This window comes from Aethalodelphis obliquidens, unplaced genomic scaffold, assembly GCF_003676395.1.
Source record: "Aethalodelphis obliquidens isolate GAN/ISIS:26980383/991018 unplaced genomic scaffold, ASM367639v1 scaffold38, whole genome shotgun sequence".
NCBI lineage: Eukaryota > Metazoa > Chordata > Mammalia > Artiodactyla > Delphinidae > Aethalodelphis > Aethalodelphis obliquidens.
Window position 1 is genome coordinate 1,174,019 of NW_020837982.1, and position 15,820 is coordinate 1,189,838.

At 50.3% G+C, this 15,820-nt stretch overlaps 1 protein-coding gene across 1 annotated transcript; it reads right to left on the minus strand.

The window, feature by feature from the left end:
* SPACA3 (sperm acrosome associated 3) lies at nucleotides 1-3,926 on the minus strand. Its single transcript, XM_027130260.1, has 4 exons — nucleotides 3,695-3,926; nucleotides 2,772-2,930; nucleotides 2,276-2,354; nucleotides 1-104 (listed from the first exon to the last, which is right to left on the minus strand). Exons 1-4 carry the CDS (start codon nucleotides 3,879-3,881, stop codon nucleotides 38-40), a joined length of 492 nt encoding a protein of 163 aa, XP_026986061.1. The 5' UTR covers nucleotides 3,882-3,926; the 3' UTR covers nucleotides 1-37.
* Between the last annotated feature and the right edge of the window lie 11,894 nt (nucleotides 3,927-15,820).

Below are 15,820 nucleotides of genomic sequence, written 5' to 3' on the forward strand. Positions count from 1 at the left end.
AAGCTGCTATGCATGGCCTGTCCATCCAGAGAGAATCCTACAATTCACAGCCATCCACCCAGTCACTGAGGTCCTCGCCCTGGCAGTGATGCCTCCAGACCTCCCTGAGGATGGAAGATGGGGAAGAGGAGAGACCAAATCAGCTGCAGTCTTCAATCTTTGCTCAGAGGAGAAAAGGATGGAGGCGTGGGCTCTAAACCAGAAGTGAGGTGAGGAAAGGGGCTACCAAGGGGAAGAGAGACAAGTCAGCTGTGTTAACTAGCAAAGAACCCCCTAAAAGAAGTTAAAAAAAAAAAAGAAGAGAGAGAATGGCCCTTAAAAAGTTACCTGTCTAGCCTCCGTATTTTACCAATGGAGTAACTTGCTCAGGTTCACCCAGAAGTCAGTGGCAAAGACTGGGGTCCACAGCCCCAATTCAATGCTCGCTTCCTACACCATGATGTTTCTGCAGACAGTGATGCCAGCGTACATGTGTACAGCCCTTTACAGTGTACATAGCACTGCCACACCCATCACCCATTTATCTGCCATGCCCCCCAGCAGCCCTATAAGGTAAATTGGGCAGATATTATGTTCCCTATGTTCCAAATGAAAAGCTGAGCCTAAGATGCAGAATTACTTGCCCAAGGTCCACAGCTTGTAAATGACAGAAATGCACCTACACCCAATTCTCTTTGGCTACCAATCTGGATCTTTCAGTTGCCAGTAACTGTAGTTTATAGGCTCTTTTAGGACCATTACCTTGTTCCAGTGTCATGCTAGCATCTTGAGGAAGTTAAGCAAGATCCTGGGCTCCTGGGGGTCCCAAGTTCCCAGGGGTTCCAAACTTGGATAACTAGGGTCCTCTATGATGTCAATGTCAGAGAGCCCAATGGCAAGGAGGGCCCCTAAAGGACCTTGATTGTTCATCTCTTCCATTAGACTGAGACGCTTGAGGGCAAAGAACTGGGTCTTGGCCACGCCTGAAGCCCAGCACCCAGCACAGAGCCTGGCACAGGTGAGTTCTCAGGTGTGCATGTGGAGGGAATAAACAGCACCCTTCCTACATTCTAGAACCACTTCCTATTAGCCTCAGCCGCCTCTCAGAGGTTATACATGCCACAAATTTACTCCCAACGTACAAGAGAGTTGTTCTTCGATTTAACCCAAAAGAACCTGTTTCTTCCATCCCAGGGTAATGCCCCCAAGGCCTCAAGCCCTTGGGTTCCTACCTGAGCCTGCATTCACCCTTCCTGATTTTATAGATGTGCATTCTATCCTGCTGAGCCTGCCTCATTCCAGATTCAGCTCCTGGGGCTTCAACGGTTCTCAAATCAACACGTCTCCAAAGCTGTGGCCATTGTCAAGGCCCACCTTGGACCTTCTCTACGTTCACGGTCCTTTTCACCTCCTCCTCTCGCTCACTGGCCATATATCACGCGTCCCTGTTCCTTCTCCACAGCCCCTCACCCCTCACCCCTCTCCTGTCCATCACCTATATAACTGTCTGAGTCCACACCCTCTGTCTCTCATTTAGACTCCTGTAGAGGCTTCCCAACTAGCCCCCCTGCCTCTAGTCTGTCTCGCTTCCTTCTGCTCATGGACTGACATTTGATACTTTCCTAATTACCCCAGCAGCCTCATCACTATCACATCTGCCCTGGGTTCTGGCCACCTGGAGGGATTTTACCCCTGCTGCTATCCAGATAGGGGAGTAAAGGGAGGTTGGAGACTCTCTGTAGAGAAGCTCCCATCGGAAGAGGCTGGGAAGCTGTAGGCCTGCTGCTTCAGGGGCTCCAAAGATACAGTCCAGCGCCCCATCGGGTGCTCATCCAACTCCCTTGCCTATGAGGATGGCTCTAAAGGCCATCTTGTGGGAAGGAGGTGAGTAAAGGGAAGGCTGATAGGGTGCGGCTCCAGGGCACCCACCCACGCTTCAAGCAGGGAACTTCTTTGATCTGTTGTACTGGACAAAGATGCCACAGTTAAGAAACAAAGTTCCTAGACCCTGGACTAGTGAACTTGTAGGCAGGCATCCCGACATAGGCAGGTCTTGGAGGAGCCAGGCTTGGCTCCGTGACCTCCAGTGACTTGCTTATCCTCCCTAAAATTCAGTGCGCTGTCTGTAAATACATTAGTGGTAGTGAGCTCCGCCACCACCGAAAGCGGCCGTGCAGATTGGATTGTGAGGCCATGGAATGGCGCCTGGGGTAAGGAGGACACTCAGAGAAGGTTAGTTCCCTACTGTGGTCCTGGCCACGTCTCCTTGCAGGGGCCTCCAACCTACATTACTTACCAGGTGCCCAGACCCTGGGGATCCTGAACTATCTTCATGGCACAGATAACAGTATCCTTGAGGTTAGGATTCAACAAGTCTGGGGAGGGAGGCAGAGAAACACGATGAGGGAGCAGGGGCTGGAGCTGGATAGCCAGAGTCTGTCTCCATCTCTCTGTCTTTCTCACACACGTACACACCCTCCTCCATTCTAAATTCAACCCTGTCCCTCAACCGCCCTGGAAGCACAGGGCTTACCCGATCACTTCCCCCCATCAGAAGCCATCCCCCCTCCCTTGCCACAGCTCTCAGGACAGTGTCCCATCTGGGACCCCAAATTATATTCACGGAGGATCCATCCTCATCACTCGCCCCATCCCGCCCTCCTTGGTAGACCCAGCAGGCAGCGGGGGTCCCCACTCAAACATAAGGCAGGAGGAACACACAAGGCTGGGGAAGAAGCAATGGCCGGTGCAGAGCCCGGCCCCAGCCAGCCCCGGGCCCAGGCCCAGCCTACCGGAGCAGTACATCTGGCACATGTTTGGGACCTTGGGGGTGAGATTTTTGCACCACTTCCGGCTGTTGATCTGGAAGATGCCATTGTTGGTACTTCCATCGGCTTCGTGGTCCACGGCAGCTGTGTTGAAGCCACTTGCGAAGTAAGCAAGACAGACCCCTGCACAGGGCGGAGACACAGGCCTGCGGGTCGGATGACGGAGGCCACCCCAGACCAGAGGGCTTATGGGGCAGACTCCACACGTCACCTCCTCCGAGCCTCAACTCCTGCTTCCAGGCAGTCAGGGCAGACGCCCTCCCACCTCCTTGACGAATGAATCCATCGAAGCTCTCGGAGGGGCAAAGTGACTGACTCAAGGTCACACAGAGCTACCGAATAACAAGGGTCGGGACCCGACCTCAGGCGTCCCGACACCTAGGCTAGCAATCTTCCCACGGTCTCACTGTCCGCACATAGCAGGACCCAAGAAATGCTGTGGGGTGAACGAACAAGAGCTCGCTCTTTAGAGACATGATTAGGAAGGCACAGGGGGAACCTAGAGAGAGGGCTAGAACTAGAGAAGAAATGAGTCCGGGTGTGGCTGGACTTCATAGCTTCTCGAAACTGCCACCAGCTTGAACAGTTTGGTATATACTGCTTTGCTCAGCTCGCCCTAAACTTCACTGGGAATGTCTGATCCTCAGACATTCAGATTAGGGTAGGACACCATTCTCTTCCTGTGGCTCCCGGCTTTACCAGCGGGGGAGAAAAGGAAGAGGTCGTTCTGCTGTGGCTGCCTGTCGTCTGCCTGCTGTGTATCACCCCAGTGCCAGGTGTTCTCTACCTCTCAGCTCATGGGATCCTTGTTTGACAAAGGAGAACAGAGGCTCCCAAGGCCACAGCCCTGGAGGGAGGAAGAGGGAGGAAGGGAACGCAGTCCTCACAGTCCGCCAGGCTGTATCCCCGGAAGCCATCCAGGCCGAAATCCTGCAGCATTCTGGCCAGCTCACAGCGACTGTAGACCTCGGCCTGGCCGGAGGTGAGCAGGAAGCTGAGCAGAGACGCCAAGGCCAGCGACGTCATCCCAGGCAGGCACGGCCACCTCCTGGGAGCCCAGCTCCCACCTTCCATGCGGGCGGCAGGGCTGGAGACCCCGCCGCCCTGGCTACAAGCTGGGCTTTGACAGGCAGCTCACAGAAGGGTACCCCTGGAAGAAGAAGGGAAACAGGGCCTGAGTGTACCTGGGAAGTGCCAACCTGCTCCCCTGCAGCCCTGATGGGGCCTCAGCCGTACCACCAAGAGCCAGAAGAGGGTTCCCCGAGGCCAGCCTCTTTCCCCTCCAATCCTGCTTTGTAACCCCCTGTTCCGGCAGCTGAGAGAGAGGAGGGGAAGCGGGGAGAGGACAAACATATTCTGAGCTCCATACTACTTGCCAGGCATCACGGAACCCTGAATCCCAGGACTTCACAACTCAGAAGGGACCAGGTTTGGACTGAGGCCAAAGTTTATGTGACTCCAAAGTCCCACCGGGGTTTGGCCACAAGCAGATGCTCCCGGAGGGGACAGCCGAGCAGTGGCATCTGTGTAAGTCAATCCCTCAGCCCAGATGCCACGAAGCTCTCTTCAAGCACTGAGCCTCCCCGTCCTGGCCTGCGCTGAAGCCAGGTCTCCCCCTAGGACACTGCCACCCTGCAGCCTCTCAGGCAGAGGATGCTCTCTCTCCCACACACAGGCCACCCAGGGCGATGCTGAAACTCTCCTCCACGTCCGCCACCCCATCTAAACCATCACCTTGTTAAAGCCCGGCCTCCCTCGAGGCTCACCTCGCCCGGTTCGGTGTGCCCTCCACACCTCTCATCACTGGCTCTGCAGGCCTGTCCCCAACATCATGAAGGACATTTGCGCCTGGGTATGACCTCGGCCTCCACTCTGTCTCAGAATAGAGAAGTGTCTCTATTCCACTTCTGTCTCTCCCCAGCCACCTGTGACCTACCTCTCCATGTCTCTCACGACCTCGGCCCCCCAACCTTCATAGATTCCAAAAACGAAACACAACCTCGGGAGTGGCTGTCCCTACAGTTGGGTGGCCCCGAGCCCAAGGATGACAAGACAAGGGTGGGCTTTGCAGGAAGCCTCGTCTCAGCGGGAAGCCCGCCCCTACGCAGAACGTCTCTGATGTGGACACTTTCCCAGCACCATCTTCTTCCTCTATAACGTGAGGCAATTAATAACACCTGCCTTATCGGATTGTTGAAAGAATGAATGAGAAAAGAAAGGCACGGAGAGAACGGGGCTCTTTGCACTAGAACTCGGCTGGTCACTATTTCTCTTAGGAAGCGATGCTGGCAACGGCAGTGATGCTCGTCTTGGTCAGGTTTCTCTCTCCCATTTCCCTCAGGGGGTATTCATGACCCTCATTACTGTCCTTGAGTCCCCTCCCTGCCCTGTCCCACCTCACCTCCTGCCTCACTGAGAAAAACAAGGTGCGCACAGGTGAGACTTCCTTCCTCTTTCTGCTCTTACCCCATCCCTACCCTCACAGAGGAGGCGCCTCTACCCTGACGGGGGCCCATCTTTCCTCCAAGCTCTGTGTTTCATCCTTTCGCATCTCTCCACCGTGTTCTACCAGCCACTTCTCCTCTCTCAGCGTCACCAGCCCCTCCTCTCCACCAACCCCTCCTTCCTCTGCAGGTACAGACATTCTTAGGTCTCCAGCTTCTAAAATAACCTTCCCCGGACTCTTTATCTATACTGACCTGTCCCTCTCCCTCTCTTTCTCATTTCAACTTCTAGGGGAAAATCTATGATCTTCTCACCTCCCATTTGTTTCTCAACCCAGTGAAATTTAGCGTCACCACCACGACCACTCGCCTGACGCTGTTCTACGCAGTCCAATGGACCCTCGTCAGCTCCTGTCTCGCGGGAGCCCTCAGCAGCCTTGCACACTGCTGTCACTCCACCCGGTTGAAACTCTTGCCTCTCTCCGCTTCCATGACGCTCCCCTCTCGCAGGTTCCTCGGATTCCCTTTCGTGGAATCCACTTCCGCCCAGGCCTTAAATGCCGATACGCTTCCCAGGCATTTCTCCCTTGAGCCCTCCTCTCTCCCACTTCAGGAAACCCTCCGGGCAGCCTGCAAGATGCCCAAGCATGTCTGTGCCTCCTGCCCACTGCAGGGTGATGGCTTATATGACATCTTCCCCGGAGCAGCAGACCTCATAGGTAACTGCCTCCTGGGAACCTCCGCTTGGATAAGACGGAGTGAACTCAAACGGAGCACGTCCAAAACAGAACGAACCTTCCCACTATTTTAGTGCTCTTTTGTATGTCTTCCCTTTCTTGGTTTCAAACATTCTTGGTTTTAAACTCATCATGTTCTATTGTTTAAACCTATTTATCCAAATTGGATAAACATTTTTATCCAGATATAAATGTCATTCTTCACTCCTCTCCATCACAACATCTTTCACTCATCCCCAAGCCATCAATCCCAATGTGCTGTTGAGTCCACCTTCCCTCCAAGGGCAGCATCTTTTCCTCAGTTCGGACCACCCTCCTGCCGTGCTAATGGTCTCCTGGCATCCAGTCCTGACCTTCTCCCCAGCTATTCTCCCCACATTCACCAGCACGAAGGTTTTAAACAAAAAGGCTGGCGTGTGACGTCCTTTGATGACTTCCTTCCTCACTCCTCCTAAGCGTGGTCCTCGTGACCCAGCCTTGCTGACCTCTCCCCGGCGACACATTAAGTTCCAGTAACGCCACGTCATTCGCTCACGATGATCTTGCCGTCTGAACAGGAACCCTCTCGTTTCCTTTACATGCTTCACTCTTACCTATACTTCAAGGGTCACATTAGAGGTGAGTTCCCCAGCGGGACTCCCCCAGTGGGCCCCCGCCCCGCCAATACTCCCAAAGCGCCCTGTGCTTCTGCCCTCCTGCACAGTAGACTGTAAAAGACGTTAGGTGAACTTCCAAAGAACAATGGTTCTTTGAGAGTCAAGAGAGTCAATCCTGAGAGTCAAGCAGAGCTGCCGGCATGGAGCGGCTGATCAATGGGTGCTTCTCAAGACTGAAGTATATTGAAGTCGTGTCCACAAGAGCATGAGCCCTTCTCGTCAAAATGTGGGGGGATGAGAGGGAGGAAGACACCCTTCTGAGTTCTTAAAATCTGGCGGACACTGTGCTGGGCTTTTTCTGGATGTTTTCTGACTTCATCTCATCTAATCCTCTCAACAATTCAAGGGGGGAAGGATTACTATCTCCAACTTCTAGATGAAGAAACCAAGCCGGCTGCTCTACAGAGACTTGTGTTTGCTTTTTCGGTAGCAGAGTTGTTTAAAGGTCATTTCATCCTGAGCATTTCCCAGCAGATCTAGAGGTAGCAGGAGTCAGGTCTGCTGATCCAGAGACCAGAGGCTGCCAGCGTGGTCTCCAATCTCTCGCTCTCAACTCCCCACCTGCTGCTTCACCAGCCCAGGATCCGCCGCCCCGCCCCACAATCTCTGACCACTGCCTTTCTTTCTCCATGTCCCTTTCTAATCAGTAAACAGCTGCAGGAAGAGCGGGAAGGGGGCTCACTGATCAGGTGTCGTCCACACGAGAGCTGACACAGCAGTGACAGTGGCAGTAACAGCAGCGGCCCAACACCCTGCTTCAGCCCAGGACACCCCCCATGATACAGCTGGGGCCCCAGGCACCCAGCTTGAAGAGAATGATGGGAAAGGGCAGGCTCTAAACTGACGTGGGGCCTTCTGGAACTCCCCAGTTCTGTGAGCTCATCTTCTAGAACCATCTTCACCCACCCAGCTTTGCTAGCCCCCCTGAGCCCCTCAATGTCAGGGCCTGGGGACATATTAGGAGGATCTAAGCTCAACCCCCCTTGCCCACCTTCGCTCACACGCACAATACTTTGAAGGATGGCTCACTCCTCTCCTCCCAACAGGCCCTTCCGGTGGGTACCCAGGGATGATGCTGCTGGCGGGTGGCCGCCGCCGCCCCAGGCATCTGACCTCACGGTCAAACTCCTTTGTTCTTCTCCCTTGATGCTGAGCTACGAACCGCCCCTTTTCTCCATCTGGATGATGACAGTTCAGTGTGGACAAGCCTGGGACAAATGGGATGCTGTTGACCCTAAAGCTTGTGGGACAGAGCAGTGAAATAGAAGGGCATGTGACACCCGTGTCTATACCCCACAAGGGCCCCTGCTTGGAGGCCGTGTGGCACAGCAGTTAGAGCATGGACTTTGCAGTCAGGCTGACCTGAGAACGAACAGGGGCGCTAGTGACTACCAGCTGGGAGTTCCAGTAAAAGTGACTTAACCTCTCAGTTTCCTTCATTCTCAAGGGGGAATAACAATACAGGAAACATCTCTAGAGACACGCAATGCACAGGATCAATTACCACTAAGAGCAGAGCATAACCACAAACATGTCAAGCTGTCCCTGTTCATCCTGTCTGCCCGGGCCCCATCCCAGACAGACCAGATTCGAATTGAGGGTTGACCCACGTTTGCATCAGGGTTTCTCTCTTTTTTTTTTTTTAATTTTATTGTGGTAGAAAGACATGAGTCACTTAACATGAGATCTACCCTCAACAAAATTTTAACTGTATAGTACAGTGTAGTTGATCATAGGTACAGTGTGGTACAGCAGATCCCCAGAAACTTCTTCCCCGTTTAACTGAAACTTTATGCCCGTAGATTAGTAACTCCCCACTCCCTTCTCCCCCAGGCCCTGGCAACCACCATTCCATTCTTTGATTCTATGGACTTGACTCTTTTCGATACCTCCTATAAGTGGAATCATGCAGTGTGTGTCTTTCTGTGACCGGCTTATTTCACTGAGCATAATGTCCTCCGGGTTCATCTGTGTGGTCACGTGTTACAGAATTTCTTTCCTTTTTAAGGCTGAATAGTACACCACTGGGTGTCTAGACCGCATTTTCTTTATCCATTCATCTGATGGACATTTAGGTTTTTTCCGCATCTTGGCTATTGTGAATAATGCTGCAATGAACATAAGAGTGCTAATATCCCTTCAAGTTCCTGATTTCAATTCTTTTGGATAAATACTCAGAAGTGGGGTTGCTGGATCACACGGTAGTTCTATTTTTAATGTTTTGAGGATACTGTTTTCCACAGCTGCTTCGCCATTTTGTGTTCCTGCCAACAGCGCACAAGGGTTCCAGTTTCTCCAAAACTTATCTTTTGCTTTTTTTATAATAGCCGTCCTGACAGGTATGAGGTGTGAGGTCTCATTGTGGTTTGATTTTCATTTCCCTAATGATTAGTGATGTTGAACGTTTTTTTCATATGCCTGTCGGCCACCCGTGTGTCTTCTTTAGAGAAATGTCTCTTTGGCATCAGTATTTCTTAAAAGGTCCCCCAGATGACTCCAGTGCACAGCCAAGGCTTGAGCCTTTGTCCTGGGGGAAGGGCTCTGGACTCGAGTTAGGAAACCTGAGTTCAATTCTTGCTGTGCCCTTGGCTGGCTATTTAGTCTTGGCCAGTTAACCTCCATTTCCTCATCTATAAAATGGAGTCGTTACGCTGCCCCACCCCCTAGAACCACGGTAATCTCCCCAAGCCTCAGTTTGCTCCTCTGTAAAATGGGAATAATCCTCCCTCACTGTCTCAATGCCTGAAGATATGTACCACTTGGATCAGTATGTCTTAACTACTGTTTTTATTGTCTGGCCCCGGGTGGTGATTTCGTGCGGTTGAGTTTTGGAGGTTGTTACTGGATCGGCCTGCTTTTACTAGTTTATCACTTCTTTTTATTGAGTCATCTTTCAGTTTATTTTTATTTTATTGTATGTTTTGTTATTTCCCACTTGACTTTCACTCTTAAATGGAGAAGAAGAAACAGAAAGCTCAAAAGAAAACGTTACAAGGGCAGACGAGACCCCAGTTGACAATTGGTGGGTCTTGATTTCTCTGCTGAGCTCAGCACGAGTCTTTCCTGTTTCCCCCCAAGCAAGCTCGGAGTCTTGACCACATCCCAGCAGAGATCCCCCACCAGCTCCCTTCAGGTTTAAGTTCTCCTGAAGCATCTCTTCCATTTCTGCTTCTCAGTCCTGGCTGCACTTTAGAAAAAATACTGACACCTGGGCACCACCCCAGTCCCATTACATCCAAATCTCTGGGGGTAAAGCCCAGGCATTACTACTTTTTCAACACTTCCAGGAGATTCCAAAGTGCTACCAGAGGTGAGAACCACTGTTCTAATCAAACTTTAGTTCCCTAAATGTGTGCCAGTGCTTGCAGCCATGTCTTACATGCTATTATATATGTTCTTCCCTGTCAAGTACACTCTTTCTGTTCCAACTAACTGGCTAGCTGCTGGTCCTCCTTAAAGCATTGCTGGAGCTTGTCTTCCTCCCCTGGGCTCCTTGGGCTGAGTCAGGAGTCCCCTGTACCCTGGCACAGCAATCAATGTTAATGTGGCATCTCAGCATCTACCACACTACATCAGTATCTTCTTTCTCATCACTCCCACCAGACTAGGAGATGCCCGATACGTCCCAATTGTCTATTTTCCCATTGTTGACAACAAGATCAAAAAATACTATGGAAAGAAATGAAGAAATGAATGAAAATCATCTAGTCGGTTGCTTCAGAAGAACCTCAGCTCAGAGGACTCCATCGGGAGAGTGCCGAGGGTGGTCCCAAGGAGTATGCAGGGGTCTCTGTGGATAATGAAGAAATGAGTCCTACCCTGCCTGCAAGTAGGGAGAGCCTGGAGCTCCTAGAGAGGTCTACTCATCCGATCCACTCCCAACTCATAACAGTGAAAATAGAACTAACCTCTTCTTGATAAGTTGTGTCCCTGTTATTTTCATCTTTTTTTTTTTTTTTTTTTTTGCGGTATGCGGGCCTCTTATGGTTGTGGCCCCTCCCATTGCAGAGCACAGGCTCCGGACGCGCAGGCTCAGCGGCCATGGCTCACGGGCCCAGCCGCTCGGCGGCACGTGGGATCTTCCCGGACCGGGGCACGAACCCGTGTACCCTGCATTGGCAGGCGGACTCTCAACCACTGTGCCACCAGGGAAGCCCCTATTTTCATCTTTGATCACAGTATGTGGCTGTGATCACAAGACATCGTTATCAGGAGGCCTGAGGCAGGTAAAGTCACTAACCCTGCACTGCAGAGTCTCACCCCATCATATTCTTTTAGTTTTGTGTCTCCTTTATTAATCTGTCTTCCTCCTCGTGATGGTTAATTTTCTGTGTCAACTTGACTGGGACACAGGGTGCCCAGATATTTGGTCAAACATTATCCTAGGTGTTTCTATGAGGGTGTTTCTGGAGGAGATTAACATCTTTAAAAATTGAAATGTATTTGACACATAAGGTTGTGTAAATTTAAGGTGTAAGACATGTTAATTTGATACATTTCTATATTGTGATATGATTATCATCATAGTCGTAATTAACACCTTGGTCACATTGCATCATTATTTCTTTTTAGTGGCTGGAATAATTAAGTTCTAGTCTCTTAGCAAGCTTGATGACTGCAATACAATATTGGTGTCTATATTCATTATACTGTGCATTAGATGAGATTAACATTTCAATCACTAGATTGACTAAAGCAGATTGCCCTCCCTAATGTGGGTGGGCCTCATTCAACCCGCGGAAGGCCTGAAGAGAAGGGAAAGGCTGATCCTCCCTGAATAAGAGGGAATTCCCCCTGCCTGACTGCAATTCAAACTAAGACATTGACTTTTTTCCTGCCTGTGAACTAGAACTGAAACATCAGCTCTTCCTGGGTCTGAGCCTGCCAACCTTTAGACTGGAATGACACCATTGATCCTCTTGGGTCTCCAGCTTACCAGCTCACCCTGCAGTGGAACTCAGCCACTTCCACAACTGCATAAGCCTTATCCCAAATATATATACAACGACGGTTCTAACCACATTTTTATAGTTCCCTGTATGTGTGTTTAGATACACAAATCCCATTTGTTCTGTTCCTCTGGAGAACCGTGACCGATACAGTCCTCCGTGAAGTTGGTAGAAAATCACTTAAGAGTCACCAGGTTCCTCAATCCACATTATTCCCTTCCTTGCTGTGGTGCCACTACTGGCTGACACTCTTCCCTCCCCTCCTATGATGTGTGGCTTCCACGGTACAGGGCAGCTGACTGAAAGCAGCCAGACCTGGGCTGGAGTCCTGGTGTCACAGAATCTACTAGCTCTGTGACCTTGGTGGGTTACTTAGCCTCAGTGTCCTCACCTATAAAGTTAAAAGGGAGCTGTGGAGAGGATTAACGAGGTAACATGCAAATCATCTTACACAGAACCTGGCTCCAAGCAGACACTCAAGAAAAGGTAGTTCTTTAATTATTGTTATTTTGGGGGAGAGGAAACTAACCATACTTTTGAGAACTTCACTTGAATTGACAAAAAAGGCTCTGAGTAAAAGGGCCTAAAGGATATTGCAAAGGGAAAGCAGGAGCTAGTTTTCACCAATCAGAGGCCTCTTTCCCATCCAAGTTTGTGCTGTGTTGGCCCTCGCGGAAGTCACATCTCTGGATGAGCAGGGAATTAATCTACTAACATTCGTCTTCCTGGACTTACATCCTAGGGATTTGCTCTCAGGGAAACCGACACAGCCTAAAGAGAAAGGAGAAACATCCATTTGGAAAAAAGTGCTTGTTCATCCATGTCATACTCTCCCCTCCCCCTCCTGACGTCCTTCAGAGGTCAAATATGGCTCCTCCATATCTGTCCCCATCACTCTGGTCGGTGCTGTCAGCGTATCTTATCTGGGACTACAGTCATTCCCTAAGGGGTCTCTCTGTACATCTAAGTGATAGAACTGAATGCACCAGTCCCCATTTTCAAATCTTTCAGTGGATCTCTATCACTTGCAGAACTAGTTCGGAAGTCCTCCACACTCTGTCCTCTCCCCACTTCTCCAGCCCTTCCTCCCAACACTTCTCTCCCTGCAACGCCACCCCCTGGGCTTCCACGGTTCTGAGCTACCCACTCTTCCCCAAACTTATCTGTCTAGAATCTCTCCTCATTGGGCACCTGATAACTCCATCTCACCCTTCAAAATCAGCCCAGCGTTGCACCTTCCACAGAAAGTGTTAATCCCACTATATCCTGAACCCTCCAATCTATTTTCCTGCCCCCGGCCCTTGAATTTCTCCCTGTCACAGAACTCCCACATTGCACTATAATTTATGATGTACGCGACTGTAGCCCTGTCTGTGAGCTCTTCCAGAGCAAGGAGTACGTTATATTTCATCTCTGTATTTCCTTGACCTATTAATGGGTGAGGCACCCAAAGGGCACTGAGTAAAGGTTAGGAGAATACATTTAAAAACACACTGGTTGGGGAGGGAAGGAGATGCCCACGATTCTATAGGGAGAGAACAAGGGAGATTTTGTGGTGCTGGGACAGTTCTGTATCTTGATCTGGATGGTAGGTACACAAATGCACGTTATAAAATGACGCGGGGGCTTCCCTGGTGGCGCAGTGGTTGAGAGTCCGCCTGCCGATGCAGGGGACACGGGTTCGTGCCCCGGTCCGGGAAGATCCCACATGCCGCGGAGTGGCTAGGCCCATGAGCCATGGCCGCTGAGCCTGCGCGTCCGGAGCCTGTGCTCCGCAACGGGAGAGGCCACAACAGTGAGAGGCCCGCGTACCGCAAAAAAAAAAAAAAATGACGCGTAACTGTACACACACGTCATCGCAATGTCAATGTCCTGACTGATATTACAGTGGGTCCCTTGGTATCTGTAGGGTTTTGGTTCCAGGACCACCTCCCCGCCCACACCCAGGATACCAAGATCTGCAGATGCTCAAGTCCCTGTAGCAAATGTCCTTGTACAGTTGACCTGTATCCATGGGTTTCGCATCCTCAGATTCAACCAACTGCAGGTGGAAACCCGTGGATACAGGAGGCCAACTGTATATTATGTTGTATAAGGATATTGCAAAGGGAAAGCAGGAGTTTGTTTCAACCAGTCAGAGGCCTTTTCCCGTTCCAAGTTTGCGCTGCGTTGGCCCTCGTGGAAGTCACCAGCTCTCCGGATGAGCAGGGAATTACTCTACTAAACATTGATCCTTTTGGAAGATGTAACCATTGGGGGAAATTGGACGAAGAGGCCACAGGATTTCTTTCTACCCTCTTTGCAACTTTCTGGGAATAACTATTTGATAATAAAAAGTTTTTTAAGAAAAGGAAAAATGCACTGGCAAGTCTTACTGTTCTGACTCATCTAATAAAATTATTGGGGGCTTCCCTAGTGGCGCAGTGTTTGGGAGTCCGCCTGCCGATGCAGGGGACGCGTGTTCGTGACCCAGTCCGGGAGGATCCCACATGCCGCGGAGCGGCTGGGCCCGTGAGCCATGGCTGCTGGGCCTGCGCGTCCGGAGCCTGTGCTCCACAACGGGAGAGGCCACAACAGTGAGAGGCCCACGTACAGAAAAAAAATTATTGGAATTGAGGGGCAGTCAACCCTGGAATTTTTCACAAAGTCTAATTTAAGATTATTTAAAACTGACCAGCTAGAAGGTGAATTATGAGAACACAAACATAACCCAAATGCGCTTCCACATCTGCTTTATTTAGAATCGCAACAAGTTTCTGCGCTAAAGGCCTTGGAATCAGTACCTAAATGGGAAGAACCAGGAGTAGAATGAATCAGGTCAGCACAGCTGTGGGAGCAGAACGAGGCCGCCTGATGAAGCACCTGAGAAAAACAGAAAGCTTCTGTGACTCTATCTGACCAGAGAAAGAGGCTGAATGGGTGGGAGAAAACTGCATTCCTGACCCATGACTTGGGAGGCCCTGGACCTAAAAATCTGAGTCCACATTCTTAGTAACTTGGAAACCCTCACGTGCTGGAGGTGCTAAAAACTGAGGTTTTGGGAAGTCCCTGGCGGTCCAGTGGTTAGGACTTCACGCTTCCACTGCAGAGGGCATGGGTTCAATCCCTGGTTGAACTAAGGGAGCTAAGCTCCCTCATGCATGCTGCATGGGACAGCCAAAATAAAATAAAATAATTAATTAAGTAATTAAAAACCGAGGTTTCCAGTAAACTAGCACCTTCAACAGCGGAAGGCCTCCACACACCCAGGGCCTCTGACACCCTGAGATTCCTAGCAACCAGGGTGGGCTCACAACCTGATGATGTCAATAGCCCTAGGAGCCTGGGACCCCTAATAACTGATGTCTCTGAGAACCGTGAAGCCTTTAATAAATTGAAAAACTGACTAACCCAGGGCTTCTACCGACCCAAGACCTATAATAAACTGAGACTCTTAGCAACCCAGATCTCCTAGCAACCTGGGGACTCTGATTATCAGAGACTCCTAGCAACCAGGGAGATTGCACAAGCTGGGACCCCAGCACACATCCAACCCTGGGCCTAAACTGCCTCTCCCTCTGTGGTGACTCCACACTGAACCTTGAGAGGAAGTGTGGTCAGAGAGACAGAATCAGGGGCCAAAGACCTGGGTAAAACGTTCTGATTTGGCCACTTACTAACTGTATATCCTTTGGCTTAATCTCCCTGACTATCAGACTCCTTACATATAAAATGAGAATGATCATTGCAATCTCTGGCTCATAAAATTACTGTGAGCATCAGGTAAGAAGGCTTAAGGGAAAGCATTTTAACAGCTATACATAGGCATGTTGCCATTTCCAATTGCACCCTGTCCCCTCCCATCTCAAGACCCACCATACTGCATCAATTTGAAGTCAATGCTACTTCCAAAACATCTTTCCCATGTATTCCAGCTCCATCACCACCACCAGAATCTCAAGCCCCCATTGTCTACATTGCCACCAGTTATTTTTCAAACATACAAGTGCTATCCTTTCTCTTTTGCCCACAGGCTTCTATTGGCTCCCTTGTTCCTTGAGTCAAGTTCAACTCCTTAGCATGGTATATAAACTCTTCATGATCAAGCCCTATCTTTCCAGCTTCATCTTCAATCACTCTCCCAACTCCCACTTCCTTTATTTACTCTGAAAACAAACCTGAGGTGTGGGTATTCATCATCTCAGTTTCACAGATAAAGAAAACAGGGCTGAAGTAGTTCACTCAAGT

What these genes read in the sequence shown, in the direction of transcription:
- SPACA3 (XM_027130260.1), bottom strand. Translation starts at nt 3,881, where the DNA reads ATGGAAGGTGGGAGCTGGGCTCCCAGGAGGTGGCCGTGCCTGCCTGGG. An exon ending in GGGATACAGCCTGGCGGACT is followed by an intron (nt 2,931 to 3,694) that starts GTGAGGACTGCG and finishes CGCCCTGTGCAG; the next exon opens with GGGTCTGTCTTGCTTACTTC. An exon ending in CCCCAGGGTCTGGGCACCTG is followed by an intron (nt 105 to 2,275) that starts GTAAGTAATGTA and finishes TTCCATCCTCAG; the next exon opens with GGAGGTCTGGAGGCATCACT.